The sequence below is a fragment of the Phocoena sinus genome, chromosome 7 (assembly GCF_008692025.1).
Source record: "Phocoena sinus isolate mPhoSin1 chromosome 7, mPhoSin1.pri, whole genome shotgun sequence".
Taxonomy (NCBI): Eukaryota; Metazoa; Chordata; class Mammalia; order Artiodactyla; family Phocoenidae; genus Phocoena; species Phocoena sinus.
In genome coordinates, this window is record NC_045769.1 from 535,001 (window position 1) to 555,000 (window position 20,000).

Here is a 20,000-nt window from a genome sequence, read left to right on the forward strand (position 1 = left end):
CCCGGCAGACGCTGATCTCCGTGAGGGCGGGGCTCTCTGTCGTCTGGTTTGGGGTCTCCTGCTGAAGTGCAGAGCAGGCCTGGCCCGCGGTCACTGCTCACCACATGCCCAGCACCCACCTAGGAGCAGGTGTTTTGTTGAGGGGCAGGGATGTCATTCATTGACCTAGAGTGTTGGTTTTTTTACTAACGGTGTCTTTTTCTTCTCTTCCACACTCCAATTGACTATCATTAGTTGACTAACACCGTTTTTTCTGTGCTTATCTTGTGTCCATCTGTCTTGCTGAACTCTCTGATTGGTTCTCAGGATCAACATGAATGACAGTTTTTGTTCATTTTTTCTAGTTCTCAGGCCTCTTGTTTCATTTTCTCAGCCAGGACATCCAGTACTCAGTTGAGAAATTGGGGTGGCATGCGGTGCTCTGGGGAGCACCTGTCTTTCCACAGCTCCGCCTGTGGCTCCACCGTCACCCCCGTCCGCCCACTTTCTAGGTCGGGCTGGTCCAGTCAGCACTTCCGGTCGGCTACTGACTTGCTTCTCTGTCAGCTCGCGCCAGAGGGTTGTTGTTCGGTTTCTTCTTTCACGTCCCTGGGGCTCAGTGGGGGTCGGGGTGGGGATAGGGTGAAGGTAGAGCAGCAGGCTCGACGGGCTGCTAGAGGCATGGCGGGGATGGCTGCAGTCACCTCCTCTCTGTTTTCCTCGCAGGTGGTGGTGAAGTTTATTCAGAAGGAGAAGGTTTTGGAGGATTGTTGGATTGAGGATCCCAAACTTGGGAAAGTCACTTTAGAGATTGCCATCCTGTCCAGGGTGGAGCACGCCAACATCGTCAAGGTAGAGAGCTGTTGTCACATCCGTTCTCGAGTTCGTTGTCTTGAAGGTTCCCCGGCAGGGCCACACCCAGCTTGTGTCTCTCCAGGTGCTGGATGTATTTGAAAACCAAGGGTTCTTTCAGCTGGTGATGGAGAAGCACGGCTCTGGCCTGGACCTCTTTGCATTCATCGACCGCCATCCCAGCATCGATGAGCCCCTGGCGAGCTACATCTTCCGACAGGTGAGAGCGGGCCAGAGCCACCCGGGGCGAGTGTGGGCTTGGCTGCCTGGGCCCAGGGCTGCAGGGGTCAGTGATACACACGCCGTTCTCGCTGTGAGCTGGATCTGGCCTTCGGTTTTCGGATTTTATTGAGTAGGATATGTATTTTGAGAAGAGAATTCTATGGATGAAGCAGAGAGAGTAAGGTGGGGAAGGAAGAATGAGGCCAGGTACTATCCTGGAATGACAGCAGACGTGGGTTGATGATTCAGGTTTACTTATATCCCTACAATATCCGAAGCAATCTCAAAAATGGACCAGCAAAGCTACCAGACTGGGTTTTGAGATTGTGCATTTGATCTGAATCCTTGTTCACCAATGGGAAATCATTGCTCATTTGTACGTAGAGATCATTCTAGTGCCAGCACCATGAGGCTGTTGGGATTAAATCAGAGAGTGCCTCTAAGGCCCTTGTGCAGCACACACACGAGTCCTGCACATAGGAAGTGCTTAATAAACGTAGCTGTCCAGTTAATTAGTCCACAGAGTTTGCGGTTCTGACAGTCTCATTTTACAGTGAATATTTGTCTTGATCTCCTTTGTGTCTGTCTGTGTCCTGATGTTAGTCCACTCGTTAGTTTTTGGAACAGAAGAGTGACCAGGGAAGTGGAAAGGTGTCCTATGACAGAGAGAAGTTGGGTGGCAGTGCGGGGAGGGGGAGACCGCAATTCTTGTTTTAGTTTTAATATCGTGGTAGTTCCATTCCAGACGATTCCTAGCTCCCTGGAAAAGATGGAGAGATACCTGGGAGGGGGCTGTGACCAATTCACAGATTTGCTCTTTGTTTCCTGGAGCTGACTTGATTTCTAATGACAGCTTCCATGAATTGACATTTCTTCCTCAAAGCTATAAGCTCCCAGAAGTTACTGGATTTGTGAAATTAGATTTCTGAGGCACCTACTTGTAAGTTTCGGTCATCATCGTTCTGCCCGAATGTCACCTCTCCCCCCTTGCTACTTCGGAAGGTTATTTACGCATCTACTTTACTTCATGCCAAAGATTTGTTTCTGAAATCTTCATGGCAAACAGAGCGTCAGTATGACGTAACATGAGGAGTCACTTACCAATGGCTGCTACCTAACCGTTGTTAATTTGGGGCTACTGATACAGGTAATTCTAGCGTTCAATACTTTTTAACTTCTGCAAGAAGTATCTATAGCCCCTTTGTAAGTCTATATACATAAGTGTTGTTATATGTAAACATGGATTCACAACTCTAGAGAATTATATTATTACATATAAACGTATGTATGTACAGTGCCAGGTATTAGTGTATTGCCTCTCGGCTCCGGATCTGTGGGTCTGCTTGGTGAACTGCTCTCCTGTGCAGCCGGGGTGTTGCGGGGGGGCCTGCAGGCAGAGCAACGACTCCCATTCAGGTTCTTTACCGCTTTGTAGTTAATAAACCTTGATGAAGCCTTCCATGTTCAGGTTAACGTGTGCTTTCTGTTTCCCATCTGGAGCCCGATATGTACATGTGCATGTGTGTATGTATATGTATATACATATACATGTAAAAGTGTATGTATATGTGAATGTATAAGTATAGACATGCACGTGTATGTCTGCACACTTGCGTATGTGTGTACGCATGCGCATGCCTGCTTCTTTATATAAATGTGCAGGTATGTATGTGTTTGCATGCATGTGTATGTAAATATACATTCATTCATTTAAAGTTAATTAATTCAGCTTCGTTTGTCTGCCATGAACTATTGCTTCTGACTCAAGATATTCATCTGTAAATATAAAGTTGTCTCTAATGATGTAAACGACTGACTACATCCATGAAATCACTGTGTTTTTTATTTATTTATTTATTTAAAATTTTTGGCTGCGTTGGGTCTTCGTTGCTGAGCGCAGGCTTCCTCTAGTTGCGGCGAGCGGGGGCTGCTCTTTGTTGCAGTGCGTGGACTTCTCATTGCGGTGGCTTCTCATTGCAGAGCCTGGGCTCTAGGCGCGTGGGCTTCAGGAGTTGTGGCACGTGGGCTGAGTAGTTGTGGCGCACGGGCTTAGTTGCTCTGCGGCATGTGGCATCTTCCCGGACCAGGGCTCGAACCCGTGTCCCCTGCGTTGGCAGGCGGATTCTTAACCACTGCGCCACCAGGGAAGTCCCGAAATCACTATGTTGATTGGTATAGTTGGTGTCCAAATTATGAATGGGGTCAGAAATTGTACTGATCTTACTTAAACTTAACTGAGGTGCTACTTTTGTTGATCTCTGTCACCAAATGTGCAGTGCAGGCAGACAGCAGTATATTCTAGTAACTTTACCCTTTCACGGAGGAGACTAATGTACTGGGCTTGTTGGAATGAAGCCCATTTCCTCGGGAGTTACTTTAAATTCACATGGTTGAGACTTCCACACATGTTGGGGAACGTATGGCTGACACTCAGTGCTGCTCTTTGAGGAGCTGCCAGAGCCTTGAAGTAGGAGTTTGGAGACTTGGCTTCTGTCCCCAACTCTGCTCCTGAATTGCCATGTGAACTCTGGGCAGAACACTGTCCCTCACTGTGAACCAAAGGTGGTGGAGTCAGGCCTTATATAGGGCCACCTCCCATGCAACCAGCCCACACTCATTAAGGTGCCCACCACATGTCTTTGTAGCTTCTGCCGTGGTCTGTCTGTCTTTCCTCCCAAGATGGTTGTTCTATATCTGCTGAGGAGATTTCATTGGTAGCACACAGACAGAGAACTTAAAACTCACATATTTATCTGGGGGAGGGAGGAACGGGGGTGTCAGTGAAAGAATACAAAGTTTCAGGTTTGCAGGATGAGTAAGTCCTAGAGGTCTGCTGTACGGCATGGTCCCTATAGCTAACGATGCTGCATGGTATACTTTAAAATTTGCCAAGGGGGTAGACCGTGTCTTAGGTGTCCTTATCACAAAATAATAATAGTAATAAATAATGAAATGAAAGAAAAGAATCCTAGATCTGCGTTGCTGCCTTGTGGGCATGATGTGTGCCAGCCACACTGAGCATGCTGCCTGGAGCTGCTTTTCCTCCACACGGCTCAGCCGTGTGCGATCTGCAGCCTCCAGAGTCTTTCCTGTCACCAGTTTGTGATGAGTTAGAGAACTCTTTTGTTCTTTTTCTTTTCTTTTTTTCTTCTTAATCCTTAATTTAAATTCATGTTCTACTTGAATTGCCTTTTAAAAAGTCCCCTGTGGCCTCCTGATTTCAGCTGGTGTCAGCAGTGGGATACCTGCGCTCCAAGAGCATCATTCATCGGGACATCAAGGACGAGAACATCGTGATCGCTGAGGATTTTACAATCAAGCTCATAGACTTTGGCTCGGCTGCCTACCTGGAGAGGGGCAAGCTGTTCTATACCTTCTGTGGGACAATTGAGTACTGCGCGCCCGAAGTCCTCATGGGAAACCCGTACGTATCATGGGAGCTGCAGCCTGTTGTCACACCTGCCATCAGACCTGCGGTTGGTGGGGTTTTAGGGGGAAAAATGGTTTCAGTTTGTGCCTCTTTGACGAAGGTGTTGAGTGATAAAGTATGTTTGGGAAATAAGTGGGCAGGCAGGCAGGAAAAGTAAGGTGGGTCAGGGAAGCTGGGGGATGGAGACAGAGATTCAGTATATTATTTCCTCAACTTTTATGTTTGGAGTTTCATATAATTAAAAGTTAAGAGAGGGCTTCCCTGGTGGTGCAGTGGTTAGGAATACGCCTGCCAATGCAGGGGACACACGGGTTCAAGCCCTGGTCTGGAAAGATCCCACATGCCACGAAACAACTAAGCATGTGCGCCACAACTACTGAACCTGTGCTCTAGAGCCCACGAGCCACAACTACTGAAGCTCACGTGCCTAGAGCCCATGCTCCGCAAAAGTGAAGCCACCGCAATGAGAAGCCCATGCACCCCAATGAAGAGTAGCCCCAGCTCAACGCAACTAGAGAAAGCCCGCGTGCAGCAATGAAGACCCAATGCAGCCAAAGATAAATAAATAAAAAAAGAAAAGAAAAGAAAAAAAAGTTAAGAGGAAGATAAAAAGAGTCCCAAAACTTGGGACTCTTCAAATTAATGAAGAGGATTTTTTTTTTAGTTGGTTTATTTATTTTGATGACAGAACTAGTGATCTAGTCCAATAATATATTGCTGGGCTGGCCATGTAAGAAATCAAGCAACAGAAAAAGTACTAACGCAGAGGGTCCAGGCTGAAGCTGGGTCCACTCCTGGCCAGAGGTGCTGTCGCTGACTGGCCCAGCATGCGTCAGCTCGGGGTGCGCCAAGCCTCCTGTGCTGGCTGAGAGGAGCAGCAGGGGTGCGGGCCGCGTTTACATCTCTGCACCCCAGAAGCCTGTGAGCTGGAGGGGTCTGGCCTGGGCAGGGCCTGGTCTCAGGGAACTCGGGAGAGGAAAGGACACCGATGTAGCTCAGGTGCTCGTGGGCTTGCATGGAAACGGTGCTCAGTGTTTCCCCTGCGTATGCATGGATTTCTGTCTTGTCCACATGTAAACGAAGTGTGTCTGTACACATATGAAATGAAATCCAGTCAGATCCAGACCACATGTATTATCCTGTACCACCTACACGTACTTTGGAGCAGTGTGGTTAGGACGTGTCTCTCCAGGAGGGCTTGTGGTTAGAGGGACAGACGCCAGAGCGTCGCGGGGTCCTTCACTGCCCGGTTCTGCATCCCGTCCTCAGGGACCCCGCTTCCTCGCTCTTGTTTTCATGTCCTTCTACTCCAGGGGCGGCAGATCCGGCCCCCACCTGTTTCCATAACTACAGTCCTGTCGGCTCACGTAGTGTCTGTGGCTGCTTCTGTGCTGCCCTGGTGGACAGAGGCCACGTGGCCCCAGCCTGAAATACTTACTGTTTGGCGCTTTATAGCAAAAGTTTGCTGACCCCTTTTCTAGTCTATTGGATTTTTCTCTTTAGCCTCCAAAATTCTTAAAATCTCTTTTTCCAAAACATAAATGGCACAAAACAAAAACTGCCAAATCTGATTTTCTGGCTGTAGCATTGTCTCATCCCCTCACTTCCCTGAGGTCTGTCCTTGTGGCCCCTCCCCTCCTGGCCCCTCTTCTCGCCTGGGGCCCAGCCCCCCGCCCCTACTGCCCACTGGTTTCCTGACTCCTGATGTCCCCAGGCTCTCTGTGGCTCCCTGGAAGGCAGAGGGCTCCGTCCTGGGCCCTCTTCTCACCAGTTCCTCTTAGCCACCTTGTCAACATTCCTGTTCTGCTGCAAAGACGCTGCTGCCCAAGTCTCTCGGGGCCAGACTGTCCCCCCGCCCGAGCTCCAGACCCGAGGGACCAACCGCAGTGGGCAGCACGGGGGCTGGTACGTGGGGGCCATCAGCCTGGCTCCCGTGCCCGCCCAGCAGCGGCCTTACCTCTTCTACGTGGAACCAAGGTGATATGTATTTTGCTGGTTTGCTGTGAGGATGAGGGTTAGACCATGTACATGCCTTGCAGAGCACCAGCATCTCACAAGTGCCCAGGAAATGGTGGCTGGGATGAGGGTGTTTGTAACCACAGGCAATAACAAAGAGCACCCCAGGGAGCTGCCTCCCTGAAGCCTGCTCCTCCAGCCGGCCGGCTGCCTGCACTCCCTCTGTCCATGCCCTTCTCACTCTCCTCTATCTGTCCTGCGCCGCTGCCTTGCCTCATCCTTAAGGATGCTCACCCGTGCCAGTCTCGCCTCGAGCATCCTTCACATCTTTCTGAAGCTGCCTGTGGCTCCCCAGGGCCCCTAGTGAGCCGAGTTCCTGCGGGCCTGGCACTCTGCCTGCACTCCCGGACCTTCTCTCCACCTCCTCCAGGAAGCCCCCGGGAGGCACTCTGCTCTGCCCCCGTGCCATCTCCTGACTGTCTCTCAGCTGCCGAGTGGGGCTTTGCTTTTCCTCTCCCTCCACAGCATGTGGCCGGCACCCGGCTGGGGGCGGACGTGCTGGCGCTGAGGACGTGGTCGAGGAGTGTGGCGCGTCTCCCTGGAAGCCGCTCTCGGGTGACTTGTGCAGGTGCCAGGCTCACGTGCGGGGCCGGCCCAGCGCCCTGAGTGCTTTCTCTCCTTCCTGCAGTTACAAGGGGCCAGAGCTGGAGATGTGGTCGATGGGCGTCGCACTGTACACGCTGATCTTCGAGGAGAACCCCTTCTGCGAGCTGGAGGAGGCCTTGGAGGCCGCGATAAACCCCCCGTACCTGGTGTCGGAAGGTGAGCTCGCGCGGTGGCGGGCGGACGGGCGCCGGCGTTGCACAGGCTTCCCGCCTGAGACAGCAGTGCACCCGGGTCCGTGCCGATAGCCCAGCTCTCTCTCTAATCTGTTCTTCTCGGACTTTGATCTGAACGTAAGGACGATTTGAATATGACTTTCAAACATCACAACTTTATTTTTAGGAGAGTTTCCCTTTGGACCATAGGGCCCTCTTCTGAAGGATGCGCACACACTAGCTGTCTCTGAGCGTGGCCGTGGCAGTGACTGTAAGGTCACCTGTCGGGGAGGGCAGAGGATGGACTTGGACCCCCGGCCGCTCATGTGGAACCTGGGCGTTTCTGTCCCACCTCGAGCTCCCGTGAGCTGGCTCCCCCAGGGCCATGAGTGGCGGTTTGCGTCTGTAGTGAGGACCTCCGGGCGGTATGCCTGGAGTGGGACCCTCACGGCCCATACCTGGAGGTGCTCCTGGGAGCTGGACCACGGGTTCTGAGGTCTCTCAGACATTAGTGACATAGTGACGTTCTGTGGTGCCAGAGTAATCATTCATCATTACAGGCAGTGAGGAGGTAAGTGTCCTCATGAATCAAGTCTGTGCCTCGGGTTCTTTGCTTAGGTTAGAAGCCTGTGTCTCAGCCCGCTCGGGCTTCCATGACAGGACACCGCAGACTGGGGGCTTAAAGCACAGACATTTATTTCTCAGTCTGGAGGCTGAGAGCCCGAGATGAAGGTGCTGGCAGATGCGGTTCCTGGTGGGAGCCCTGTTCCTGGCTTGCAGACGGCTGCCTTTTCCTGTGTCCCCACGTGGCAGAGAGAGGGAGAGAGCCGGCCCTCTCGTGTCTCTCCTGATAAGAGCACTGATGCTGTGCGGGGGCCCCTCCTCATGACCTCGTCTAGCCCTCGTCACCTCCCAAAGGCCCCACCTCCTAATATCATCACACTGAATCTGGGTAGGGGGGTGCACAGTTCAGTCCAGAGCAGCCTAGAAGAAGATCTGTAGAGCTTTGCTAACACTCTGGATTCCGTGGTACCACGGCTCTTGCAGCTCTGCCTATGGGGGCTGCTCCGCAGGCTCTCTCACTAGGCTCTCAGGATACTCACTTGGGCAGTGAGGCTTGGAGTGGCCCTGGCTGAGGTGACACTAAAAGGAAATGGGACCCAGATCCAGACTCAAGGCTGGGGGCTCTTCTCAGAGCTCGTGCTGCCTTCCTGTGGGGACTGAGCTGGGGCTCTGCTGCCGGCCACCTCCCACCTCCATCCTGTCACGTGATCCCTGTGTCCACAGCTCTGCACCCCCAGAGTCCCTCAGATCAGGCCCAGGTTAGGAGCTGCCACACTTGGTGTGGTGAGCAAGGTGGGATCTCGAGCTCCAAGCTTTCCTTTCACAGGCAACAAACATCTCCCACAGCCCCTCCTGAAGCATAGCTGGGACCCCACATTCCAGAACCCCCGGAGTGTTAGTTAGAAGTGGGGATCCAGAGCCACCTCCTGTCCCATCAGACCCAGGACCTGCAGTTGTGAAATGCGCTCCACCTGCCCCCAGCCTGGGTCCTCCGTCAGTCTTCTGGCCACACGCCTTTCTGTCCCCAGATCTCATGAACCTCATGTCTGGGCTGCTACAGCCTGTCCCCGAGCAGCGCACCACCTTGGAGAAGCTGGTGACAGACCCCTGGGTGACACAGCCTGTGAACCTGGCTGACTACACCTGGGAAGAGGTGTGTCGACTAAACAAGCCAGGTGAGAGGCGAGGCCCGTGCCCCTCGGGGCTGAGGCAGTTCCCAGGCTGCTTCCGGGGTCTTGGGGGAGGGCAAGGTTCCTTCCTCTGTGCTGCCCTGGACATGAATGTCAGGGCCCAGAGCTGGCTTGTCGCCTGTGAAACAGACTCCAGAGGTCCCTGAACACCACCAGGGGCTTTGGAAGGTGGGTGCGTGCCCACGGGAGCCTCTGACAAGGAGGAACCCGCAGACGGGATTGAGGGCTGCGCCAGAGAGTTTGTGAAGTGTAGCTGGCAGTGGTCTGAGCGGGCCAAAAGGGAGGATAAGGCCCAGACGAGGAGCGCGATGGTCTGGGGGACCCCGGGGGCCCACAGCTGGGAGCGGCAGCCCCGTGTGTCTGGTCCCCGCTGCTCAGAGTGGGCAGACATTGTCTGTGGCTCTGGACGTAGAATCCCCGCGGCACCACAGCAGGGTCCAGGGAGTCTAGAACATTGCCAGTTGGGTTCTGAAGGGTTCCCCTGATGTCTTTTGCTCCTAAGAATTTCTCCAAAGAGAAGCAAAGTATTTTAGAATCTTGCTGTTGGCAGTTGACACAGTATCTTTTTCTTTCTTTAGAGAGCAGAGTTCTGTCCACGGGCAGTCTGGAGCTGGAGAGCGGGAGCCCAAGTGCAGTGGCTCGGGCCCCGGAGCTACGCAGGGCTTCATGTGCGCGGGCAGGCCCCTAACCGCCGGGGAACCCAGCTCTCTGCTGCTCTCCTTCACTCAGGAAGTCATGTTATATTCAGGCCCCGTCCATTCAGAGGAAGTAAGTTCTCAAGAATTAGGCCCAGTACACCGTCTAAAACCTCATATGCAAGCTTGATGAATGTTAGAACAAAAGCCAGGGATACTACATTGTTTTAGGGTTATAAAATAGACTTGGAATTCATTTTTTTCATGGCCTTGAAAAAACATTCTAGTGTTCAATTGAGTTTTGTACTATTTTTTACTATTAAAAGGCTTCTAATTTGTGAAATTCCAAAAGGCACACAAAAGGTTTTTAACCCTCTTTCTACTTTTGTATATGTGCCTGTGTTTCTGCTTCCTGACTTGGTATATGCTCCTCTGATATGTGGAATGTGTAGAACCTATTCACCAAATGACCAGACTATTTCATTAATTTATTTCCTTGAACGTTTTCCAAATTAAAGCAACTTTGTTAGTAAGCAATTACCCTGACTTGGACCGTGTGAATTCTTCTACAGTGCTGGTATGGGAAGTATTTCATTTCTTTATTTTTCCATTTGTGCATCTCCACTTGCCACAGCTGGAGAGAGGTTCAGCCTTGGTCAGTTTGGGGGTCCCTCCTATGGGTGAGCCCAGGGCTCTGCAGCTTGCTTGGTCTAAGGAGACTAGAGGGTGTGGTGTTTCAGGCATTGCCCTTCTCCTTGTGCACAAGCTCACCAGGGCCGGCCCACCATCTGTCTGTGCTCCGCTGTCCACCCACGACACCCTCCTAGCACTCCCCAGCCAGTCCAGGCTCCCTCCGTGACTATGTGGGGGGGCTTTCAAGCCCCAACTGTCCCTCTCCCAGCCCTGTTCAGGCCCCAGTGCAGCTCTCACACACTCAGAAGGCCCTTCCCCTCTAGGCTCCAGTCCATCCCCCTCTGAAACAGAGTCAGCTAGCTCCGGAACAGGAAATCCAGCCTCTATTTTGCATCTGTATTAGAGGGGAGGGAGTGGTTGGTGTCAGAGAGAAACCTTTCATTTTTCCCCTGCTCAAATAGCAGGAAGAAAACAAAACCGAAACCAAGACACCCCCCACCCCGCCGCCCCCTGCTACCCCAACCCATGCCTTTTCCCCACGTTATCACTTTCCGCAGGTGCCAAGGCTCCTGTCCCGAGCTCTTGGGAAGGTGCTCAGGGGCCAGCCTGCCTCTAGTATGCTAGTGTTCATTTAGGAAGCATGCAACTGTCGTGATATTTTCGGATGCTCCGATGACAGTTAATTTGATTCTCAACTACTGGGATGCAGGATATTGCCTTCCCCTTCCTTTAGGAAGTGCTGCCTGAGTCTCCGTGATGTCTCAAGAGACTGACGAGGGACCTTCCTCCATCCGTCAGGGACAGTAAAGGCAGGGCTTTTAGAAGTGAATTTTTAAAGTGTGTAGTACCTTAATGACATTTACTCCTCAGAATCAAATGAGTCTCGTGATGTTCAAAGAACTCTTCAAGAGTGGGGAAAAAAAAAACACGTTTTCCTATGTAGTTTTTATGATGCTTATAACACAAAAGAAGTTACAGAATGGTTCTACAGACAGGTGTGCAATGGGCCGGGAATGCAAAGTTCTAGGTCTCCAAGAACTGTTACTTCTCTATAAGAAAAAATAATTAAAACTCATCTGATTTGATGGCAGCAGAAACACTCTGAGAGTGCTCTCTGCAGAAAGAGTCCAGATAGAAAAGTTTACAGCCTCCCTCTTCTTTGGCATAATCCTTCTGTAGAAAGATTTTTAGCATCCAGTCTGGTGCCTGGCCCAGAGCTCTATAAATTGTATCCATGCAAGAATCGAGTCCTTTTTCTCAGTTCGGAAACAAGTAGATAAAACAAGAAGAAATGCTTACACACTAAGGTTTGGGCTTACAATTGGTGGAATTTAGGCAGCTGAGAAAGCACACCTTTTTTTTCTTTTTCACCACTACCCCCTTTTGAAAGATGGTTAGTGTCTACATTTGAACTGTTACAGGCCTATGTCCGAAATTTAAGAATGAATGCAAATTAGGCTGAAACATCACTGGATTTCATCCCAAGAGGAAACCAGACCTCTAAGCTGGGAGGACACCCCCCCTTTTTTTAAACTGTAAAGACTTCTGGAGTTCCATTGGATACTTTAAACCTCTAGAATATGTGTGTGTGTGTGGGGGGGGGTGTTTATCAAGAATTGTAATTGGAGATCCCAAGAAGTAAGGGTGCTTGTCAAATAAGGATTGGTTGGGGGTCTGAAATGGTTGCACGGTTATAAAGGGAGACCTTGAGACCAGAAGGTTGCAGCTGGCAGGTGCTGTTCTGAACAGGCTGGGGGTGTCCCTGGGTCTGGAACAGTTCAAAGCTCACGTTCTCAGCGGTGCAGAGAGTGGCTGAGACCAGGTCCTCCATGGCCGCCAGACTCCATTTTGCATGCCTGAACCGATCGCTCCACTACCATTTCAACTTGTCACTAATATTCATATTGAATGCAGATTCCACACCAAATAACTATATCTGGGACCGGCTCCCTTTTACTCAGACCGCCCGGTCTCTACCTCAACATGAACCTGCTTTGGGAAGGACCCTGCTTTCTCCGGGGAGGTTACTGCTGGACCGCGAGGCGGTGGCCGGTTTGAGCGAGGTTATGGTTTCCTCTCACCTCCACTCTTAAGAGGAATTTTAAGGTAATGAGAAGCGAACGTATGGGGAAGGAGCTGTTCATTTGTTGCGCTAGCCGAGAGCTCTAGAAAGCGGAAACCCGGGCAGCGGAGGCACCAAGCAGAGAAGGCGCGCTCTCCGCGCCCAAAGTGGCGGCGGGCGGCGCCAGGCCCCAGAAACCTGCCCAGCACCGGACACCTGCGGACAAGGGCTGCGCGGAACTGCTTCCCGCGCCTTCGCGCTGCCGAGGGGGAGGGCGGAAGCGGCGGACCCGGGAGACGGCTACTTCCGGCGTCAGCGGCGCTGCCGCTGCCTTCGCGCGATGGCTGCGTTGGGTCGGCAGGTGAGGGGGAACCGCGAGCGGGGGCTCCTGGCGGGTCGTAGAGGCCGGCGCACGCCGACCTGGTGCCGCACCCTGATCTGCGGTGCTCTCCGCTCCGTCAGTGCGGCTTTATCCCACTTTCACCCCGCCGGCGCTGGGCCGACCCCGCGAGTGGACCCCAGACAGGACGAGAGCGGGAGGCGGGGGCAGCGAGCGGGTGGACTTGACTGGCTGGCGGGGGCGCGGCGGCCGTGGGCGCTGGGGAGGTTTTGGGACGGGCCGTGAAGGGCGGTTGAGTGCCTGGGGATGTGGGCCTCGTTCGTTACGCGCCAACCTGAACCCTGGAGAGTTCTGAAGTCAACGGGAGTAGTTTGCCTGCAGGCTACCAGGATTTCTTTTGTGGAATGAATTTAAGTACGTGAATCTGGAGACTCATGTGAGGTCCAGATTTTTCAGGTGTGGGTACCAACTTGACCCCCAGAGTTGGCACGGAAATTACTTTAAGTTACAGACATTTGAGATTTAGCAGCTACAGAAAGAAGCCTTCTTGGGGCGGCCCTTATCACGCTAAAAGCAGAACTTTCTGGGAGCGAGGGCGCCACAGATCCTTTCTCCTGGGGAGCTTTACGGCCATGAAGGAAAAAAGAGAGGGAAAACGACGTGTATCTACATAAACAAACATTATCACAGACTTCCTGGGCTCCCATTTGCTCGCCTAGGAGCCCACCACCCATTTGCTCAAGTTAGCCCCCAACTGTAGCCATTTAGGGAACCAGCGCTTGTGAGCCACCATATGCATATAAATAAACTGTTTTTTTTTCTGCCTGCTAATCTTACAGTTAAATTTGCAGGCCCCCCAGGCACTGAAAAGGTGGAGGAAACCTGCCCCCCCATACTTTACCTGGTGGCGTTGAAATAGTTCTCCCCTGTCCCCCCCTCGTCTGTGTCTCCTCAGTTATAGCAGCAACAGCTCATCTCTGTGCTTCGGCAGTTGTCTGTACGTGAACGTCTTTCTCTGTAGGCTTTTTAAGTTCAGGTATGACTTTGCGGATTGCTTATAAAAACTTCTGTTTGTGTAGGACCAAGGCACTAAATACCCTGCCTCAGAAATCCCGAGGTGTCCATTATGTGGGAGTGGTGAGGAATTGGGGCTGTGTCTTACAGGTCTTGGATTGGCACCGCCTGATCCCCCTCACCTGGTCCCTTATTGCGAGGCAGACTACTCGGCCTGGAGAACAGAAGAGGACGACTGCTTTTTTGCTGCGTAAACTGACAATGGTCTCCAGCGGGGGGGGCCTCGGGGAGTCACCCTCTGTTGAACCCCAGAAGTACGCGCAAGAACCAGAGCACAGGACGGGGCTGACTCAGTGCCTCCTCGAGAAGCAGAGGACGGCTGTGGAGCGAGAGAAGGTCGTCAGTTCCCTCCTGGACATGGGTTTCAGTGATGTCCATGTTAACGAACTGCTCAGTATACAGCCAGGCACCCACCCTCAGCAGTTGCTGGATATCATTTCAGAATTAATACTCCTGGGTCTGAATCCAGAGCCTGTGTGTGTGGCCTTAAAGAAAAGTCCTCAGTTACTGAAACTGCCTGTCATGCACATGAAGAAGCGCTCCAGTTACCTGCGAAAGCTGGGGCTTGGAGAAGGTATGAGAAGGTGTAGATTTTATGTAGAGAGCTGAGGAGTCAGAGATGGGGAACGAATAGCCTGGTGAGGTGGATTCGGGGAGGTTTCTGGGGGAAAGGCCTTTGAGAGGAATGTGTGATTTGGCTTGGAGGTGAGGAAGCAGAATGAGCTCCGCAGAGGGCATTGCAGGAGGGAGGGGGGACTGAGTGACCGACCCAGGCTCGTGTCTGGCGTGTTCACTAGGGGCTCTGGCATCTAGAACGGTGCTGGGCATGTGGTGTTGGTTTATGTGCAGGTATGTTGCCCTTTGATGCTCAAGCTGACTTGGGGTGGGCTTAGTGCTTTGTGTCTGTGTGATGGGAAGCCAGAGAGACAAAGTTCCCTGTAGAGGCTTGGATTCCAGTCAGGTGTCTCGATTTACTGTGGAATGTGAAATCTGCCCAGATTCCTGGGACACTGGTGGAGTGAGGGCAGAAAGAGCCACCATCCCCACCCCCACAGGATTCGCACCCCGGGAGCCCTAGAAGTTCACTGGATCTCCTTACGGGCCTTGGGGGGGGGCATGAGCAACTCCTAGGACCCCTGCCCGCTTTGACCAGAGGAATGCCGCTCTTTTGTTTATTCTTGCCTCTTGCTGGTAAAATATTGTCGGGTGGGGGAGGGGGAGAAAAGGTTTGGGAATTCAGATTTCAGAGGATCTTTACGGTCTCCTTCTCTAGAAAACGAGCAAAAGATAGTGGTGCGGGGCTTCCCTGGTGGCGCAGTGGTTGAGAGTCCGCCTGCCGACGCGGGGGACATGGGTTCGTGCCCCGGTCCGGGAGGATCCCACATGCCGCGGAGCGGCTGGGCCTGTGAGCCATGGCCGCTGAGCCTGCGCTCCGCAACGGGAGAGGCCACAACAGTGAGAGGCCTTCGTACCGCAAAAAACAAAACAAACAAACAAACAAAAAGATAGTGGTGTGTGTTTCTCTTAACAGATTACCTATCGCAGTATAATCTAAAAAGCTAAACTTAGCACCTTACATGCAGCGGTCATATCAATAAACAAGCTCAGCGTGGCCTTAAGCTGCAAAGATGAAGACTAAATTCCTGAAATTCATTCCTGACACGTTTTATCAAGACACTGACTGACTCACCTGTTAGGAAGATTTTAATTAACAGTTTAAATAAGTTGTTCCAAGTTTCTAGGTACTAAATTTTACTCAGTTACCTGTAGGAAGACCATATGCCCTAATTTGCCTGGGAGAGTCTCAGTTTATACCAGTTATCCTAACGCAGTTACTAGTAGGGACTCTGTCCCTGAGAAGCACCTTAGTGTGGATAAAATATATGGTCACCCACTGACCAGGAGATCACCAGTCTCTGGTTGTGCCTCATGATTCTTGAGGTTGTCACGTTAACTATTATAGCGGAGCGCCCTTTCGTGGAGTTCAGGCTCCTAGGTCTTAAGAAGGTTGGTTGTGAATATTTCAAGGGCTATTTTATCATAGAAGGAAACATGAACCCAAAGCCCTGACATGGGGGAAGCTACTATCCCATCTTACTGTCTGAGCTTTCCAGTAAATCCCTGTGAAAGGCTTTTCTAGGTGAGAAGGGCAAGAGGAGACCTAGAATATGAAGTAGGTGCCTTTCAGCTGTGAGGCCAGAAAGAGGCCTCTTGATACCAGGAGGGAGGGTTGGCGAGTCTGAGAAGTGAGAGGGAGTCAGTGGGGAGATGTCTCATTCTGGCCCATCCCATTTCCACGACGCTTCTGGGAAGACGTCATCTGAAGCTGGCACTCCTTCTGTGGAGGAGAGGATCCTTGTTTGTTTTTTAAATGCTGGCTTGTATTGGGTGTGGTTGGCCAGTTGGGCTTCTGGAATATCCTAAAATTATGTACTTGCCCTTTTTTACATTCTTCAGGGAAATTAAAGCGGGTGCTTTACTGTTGCCCTGAAATTTTCACCATGCGTCAGCGGGACATTGAGAGCATCGTCGGGGTTCTTAAGGAGAAGTGCCTTTTCACGGTAAAGCAAGTCACCGAGATTTTGCACAGATGCCCCTGTGTTCTTCGGGAGGACCCTGGTGAACTGGAATACAAATTCCAGGTGAGAATTCCTGGTGGCGTGATTAGTAACAGCAAGTTTTCGAGTGTAGTCAGGGTTAGCTGACTCGCGGGGGCGAGTGGATGAGGTGAAAGGCCTAGACCCTCTTTGCTTGCACCAGCCAAAGAGAGTTCGGTTTTCGTTCTTCACTTCTTTACTACAGGTAAAAAAACCTCTTTTGCAACTTTTCTGCCATTAATAACGGATGACCCAGGCCTATTCTTAGAATCCTAATGAGGCCTCTGCTTAAAATACTTAATTTAAAAATAGCTAGAACCTTCCTATCTTTAGAACCTATTTTGCATGTTGATCTTAGAAACATAATTGTGAAGGGTGTCCTAATTTTTTGGTAACAATTATGATGGCTTAGGTCAAATCCGAGATGTTTTCTGAATTTTTTGCCTATTTTTTCCATACTCATAGTTTTCCTTACCCCATGAAGAAAAATAGAACTTAATTTCTCCCTCCTGCCCTTTATTTTCTGCTGCATTTTTCTCGATATGAATTTGAAAATGCTTTGAAAGCCACACGCAGGTGTTGGGATCGTAGTGTTCTGCCATCGCTATTGAGGCAGGTCTCTCCCAGTGCTTTTGGACAGTTCAGTTCACTGTGCCTTAGGAGCCTACAAAGCTTTCTGCAGCTGCGCTTCCTAACCGTGCTGTGTCTCCAGTATGCCTATTTCAGGATGGGGATTAAACATGTGGACGTGGTGAAGACCGACTTCCTGCAGTACTCCATGACCAAGACCAAGGAGAGGCACGTGTTCCTGGAGCGCCTGGGCCGGTACCAGACCCCCGACAAGAAGGGGCAGACGCTGGTCCCCAACCCTTTACTCAAGGACATCCTCAGGGTTTCAGAAGCTGAGTTTCTGGCCAAGACAGCCTGTTCTTCTGCTGAGGAGTTTGGGGTTTTTAAGGAACTCTTGGCCCGGGAAGAGGAGGAGTCTGAGGGCCGAATGGCTGATGCCGGAAGCCCGGAGGAGGCGGGGCCGTGACGGACGGACTGGAGTGCAGAGAAGCCCAGACGGATCGGAGGGTACTGTAGTTTCCTCAAGGCTTTTGGGAACTTCACTTGGATCTTCTCAGGTTATTTTTCATTCTCAAACTGGTCTTTTGATAAAAAATTAATTGGAAATCACCTGAGAAGTAGACTAAGAAGCAGATGCATTGGTTTGATCTGCCATCAGGTTCAGGGGGGAGGGCCCTGTTCCATCCTGAGTAAAAGGCTGACTTTGAGCCTCTAAATCGTGGGGGGGCTCGACACATCGACCTTCGGTCTTACTTTTTCTCTCCCATCTGTGTTGGTGACAGTCCCGTGACAGTGGGGGATGTTTCTTCTGGTTCAGGAGTCATTTTACATCCTCCTCGTGACAAAGACAGAGTTCTGAGAAGACAGCGAGCTTTTAGGTTATCACAGCACTTTATTTTATGAAAACAGGGAGCAGCTTTTCCACAAAAATACTCAGGTTTTCAGTTCAAAAATAGCTTATGGTTTCGTAATTGCAGTCATTGTACAGCAGAGTAAAAGGAAGTTGATTGGTGATGTATGGTTTTGTTCTGCACAGCTTCTTAACGCCAGCAACGCGGGGAGGGCGCTTTTTGCATCTTTGTGAAGAGCGGGCCCTGACTCTGACCACCGGCGGAGTTTGCTTTCACGCCAGCTCAGGCCCAGGGGGTTGCGTCCAGGCCTGACGTCTCTGGCGTCCGTGGAGTTCTGACCTGGAGCCAGGGCCACAGGTCTGGGCTTGGTTTCGTTTCAGGGAGCTCTCCGTGACACCAGAGGTGGTGGAAGGCCCCTTGGGGAGGCCGGTGGGTCTGAGGAGTGACTTGAAGAGTTGGGGTTGGGGAATGGGCTTGGATGTAAGCCAGGGGTCATCTCTGAGGTAGAGGTGCAGCCCTGATGGCGTGAGCTCTGCGAGGGGTGGGAAGATGGGATTCCTAGAAGGTTCTGGAGGTTCCTTTCTTGGGGGGAGCTGGCACAGGACTGATGCTGCAGAAGACATTTTTGGTGATGTGCCCAAAACTCAGGTCTTTACAGCGTTTTAACAGCTACACACGAGACTGCTGGTGCTTGGCCTCGCTTTTCTTGCAGAGACCACGTAAGTCCTGTCAGGTGGCGGTTCTCACCTGGGGGTGATCTTGACAACAGGGAACACCTAGCAACATCTGGGGACATTTCCCATCTGGTTGTTAGGACCAGGAGGGTGTGCAGTTGGGGTCTAGTGGGGTTTAGTAGGTCGAGGCCAGGGCTGCTTCTAAACATCCTACAGTCACAGGACAGGCCCACGACAGGGTGAGCCAGCCCAAAGATAGCAGTGCCAAGGCTCAGACACTGCTCTAAGGCCCCATTTAGCAAAACGCGACCGTGTTGATTCGTGAGGACTTAAGATTTTAAATGGGCTTACATTTGTTTCTCTTTTATTTAAAAGTAAAGTAAATAGCTGATTTTAAAGAGAGTTCCTTTCTTCTCTGTACTGGGATTCTCTTGGTAGATTTGAGCTGTGTTTTATTGTGGGTAGGTTTGAGCTGCATTTACTGAGGTGTAGATGCTTTTGCTTTCTCCAGGCTCATATTCGAGCATGACTGCAAAGAGAAAGACTTTTTTTTGCAGAACAGTAGCTCAGTGAGTCCCTCCACACGTGAGTCCGACTTCGGTGGCAGTTGTTGGCCAGTGGCAGGAGTTCCAGCCCAGGGAAGGTGCTGGAGGTTGGCTGACACCGGGTGGAGCCCTTGCCTGTTGGTGTGGCTGGTGGGTGAGCAGCAGGGTGCCGCATAGCTTTCCTCATTTGCACCCGCGTCAGTCCTTGTGCAAGGGGAAAAGGGAGGTTTTGTCTTTACTGTCTTTCTTAGCCATGGGCAGAATGATTTGAAAGTAAAGAGATTTCATTTTTCATTTACTCTTGTGTTGTGTGGTCTCCGGGTGGCCGGCACGGTCCCTGGAACCCGGGGTGTTGTTCTTGTGCCCTCCAGTCGGGACTGACAGGATATTAATCTAAGCTCGATTACCTGGTTAGTTGATCCAAGATTTGATTAGCACAAGGCTAACTCGGCAACTCAGGATCGCTCCTTTCTTTTCGACACAGAAATGTGCATGCCCCTGGCAATTTTTTGATTCCATTTTTGCTAATTTTTGGGGGTGGACCTTGAGTATCTCCAAGGAAGACGTTAGAGTTTTAAGAAGGAGCCATGTGGAAAAAAGCAGTGGCTCGCTTGTAATGTTTCAAGGATGAATTGTAATTCCTTTAGCATCAGGAAGTCTTTTACTAGATGTTTAACTTATAAAACATCAAAATGGGTTAATCATAAGAAAACACAGCACCAAGCTCAGGATTCAGTAGACTGTTTCTTGTAGAAACAAGGGCTTCTAAGCTAAAGACTGGAACACGTTACATCTGCCTCGTGGCTGAGGGGCTTGAGGTTATTGACATGGCAGTAGAGGGTTTCGTCTTCTTTCCAGTGATATCACTTGATCTTGCTGTTTGCTCGTGACGCCGTAGCCTACACAGATGCACAGTGACAGGTCCCAGTGCCACAGCACAGGTCAGCAGTACGTGTTTACGTATGTGGTTTTCTCTCGATTGTCCCAGTGTCAGAGCCCCTGGACTGC

At 51.2% G+C, this 20,000-nt stretch overlaps 2 protein-coding genes across 9 annotated transcripts in view; both read left to right on the forward strand.

Moving 5' to 3' along the window:
• PASK (PAS domain containing serine/threonine kinase) overlaps positions 1-10,184 on the forward strand; it is a 43,513-nt gene extending 33,329 nt beyond the window's left edge. For 4 of the 5 annotated variants that reach the window (XM_032637138.1, XM_032637139.1, XM_032637140.1 and 1 more), the window contains exons 13-18: positions 706-831; positions 917-1,051; positions 4,278-4,477; positions 7,128-7,261; positions 8,850-8,996; positions 9,590-10,184. In XM_032637138.1, coding sequence (XP_032493029.1) covers positions 706-831; positions 917-1,051; positions 4,278-4,477; positions 7,128-7,261; positions 8,850-8,996; positions 9,590-9,699 — 852 coding nt within the window. In that variant the 3' untranslated portion in view covers positions 9,700-10,184. The remainder of the gene's footprint in view (positions 1-705; positions 832-916; positions 1,052-4,277; positions 4,478-7,127; positions 7,262-8,849; positions 8,997-9,589) is intronic. The other variant, XM_032637141.1, reaches the window with a different exon arrangement.
• A 2,451-nt stretch (positions 10,185-12,635) lies between these two features.
• Positions 12,636-17,936, forward strand: MTERF4 (mitochondrial transcription termination factor 4). Of its 4 annotated transcripts, none has more exons than XM_032636812.1 (4): positions 12,636-12,702; positions 13,846-14,329; positions 16,213-16,397; positions 17,065-17,936. In XM_032636812.1, exons 1-4 carry the CDS (start codon positions 12,682-12,684, stop codon positions 17,386-17,388), a joined length of 1,014 nt encoding a protein of 337 aa, XP_032492703.1. In that variant the 5' UTR covers positions 12,636-12,681; the 3' UTR covers positions 17,389-17,936. The 4 variants fall into 4 exon arrangements, with proteins under 4 accessions (XP_032492703.1, XP_032492702.1, XP_032492705.1 ...); XM_032636813.1 differs by having other exon boundaries at positions 12,647-13,095; XM_032636811.1 differs by having other exon boundaries at positions 12,645-14,329.
• Positions 17,937-20,000: the final 2,064 nt, after the last annotated feature.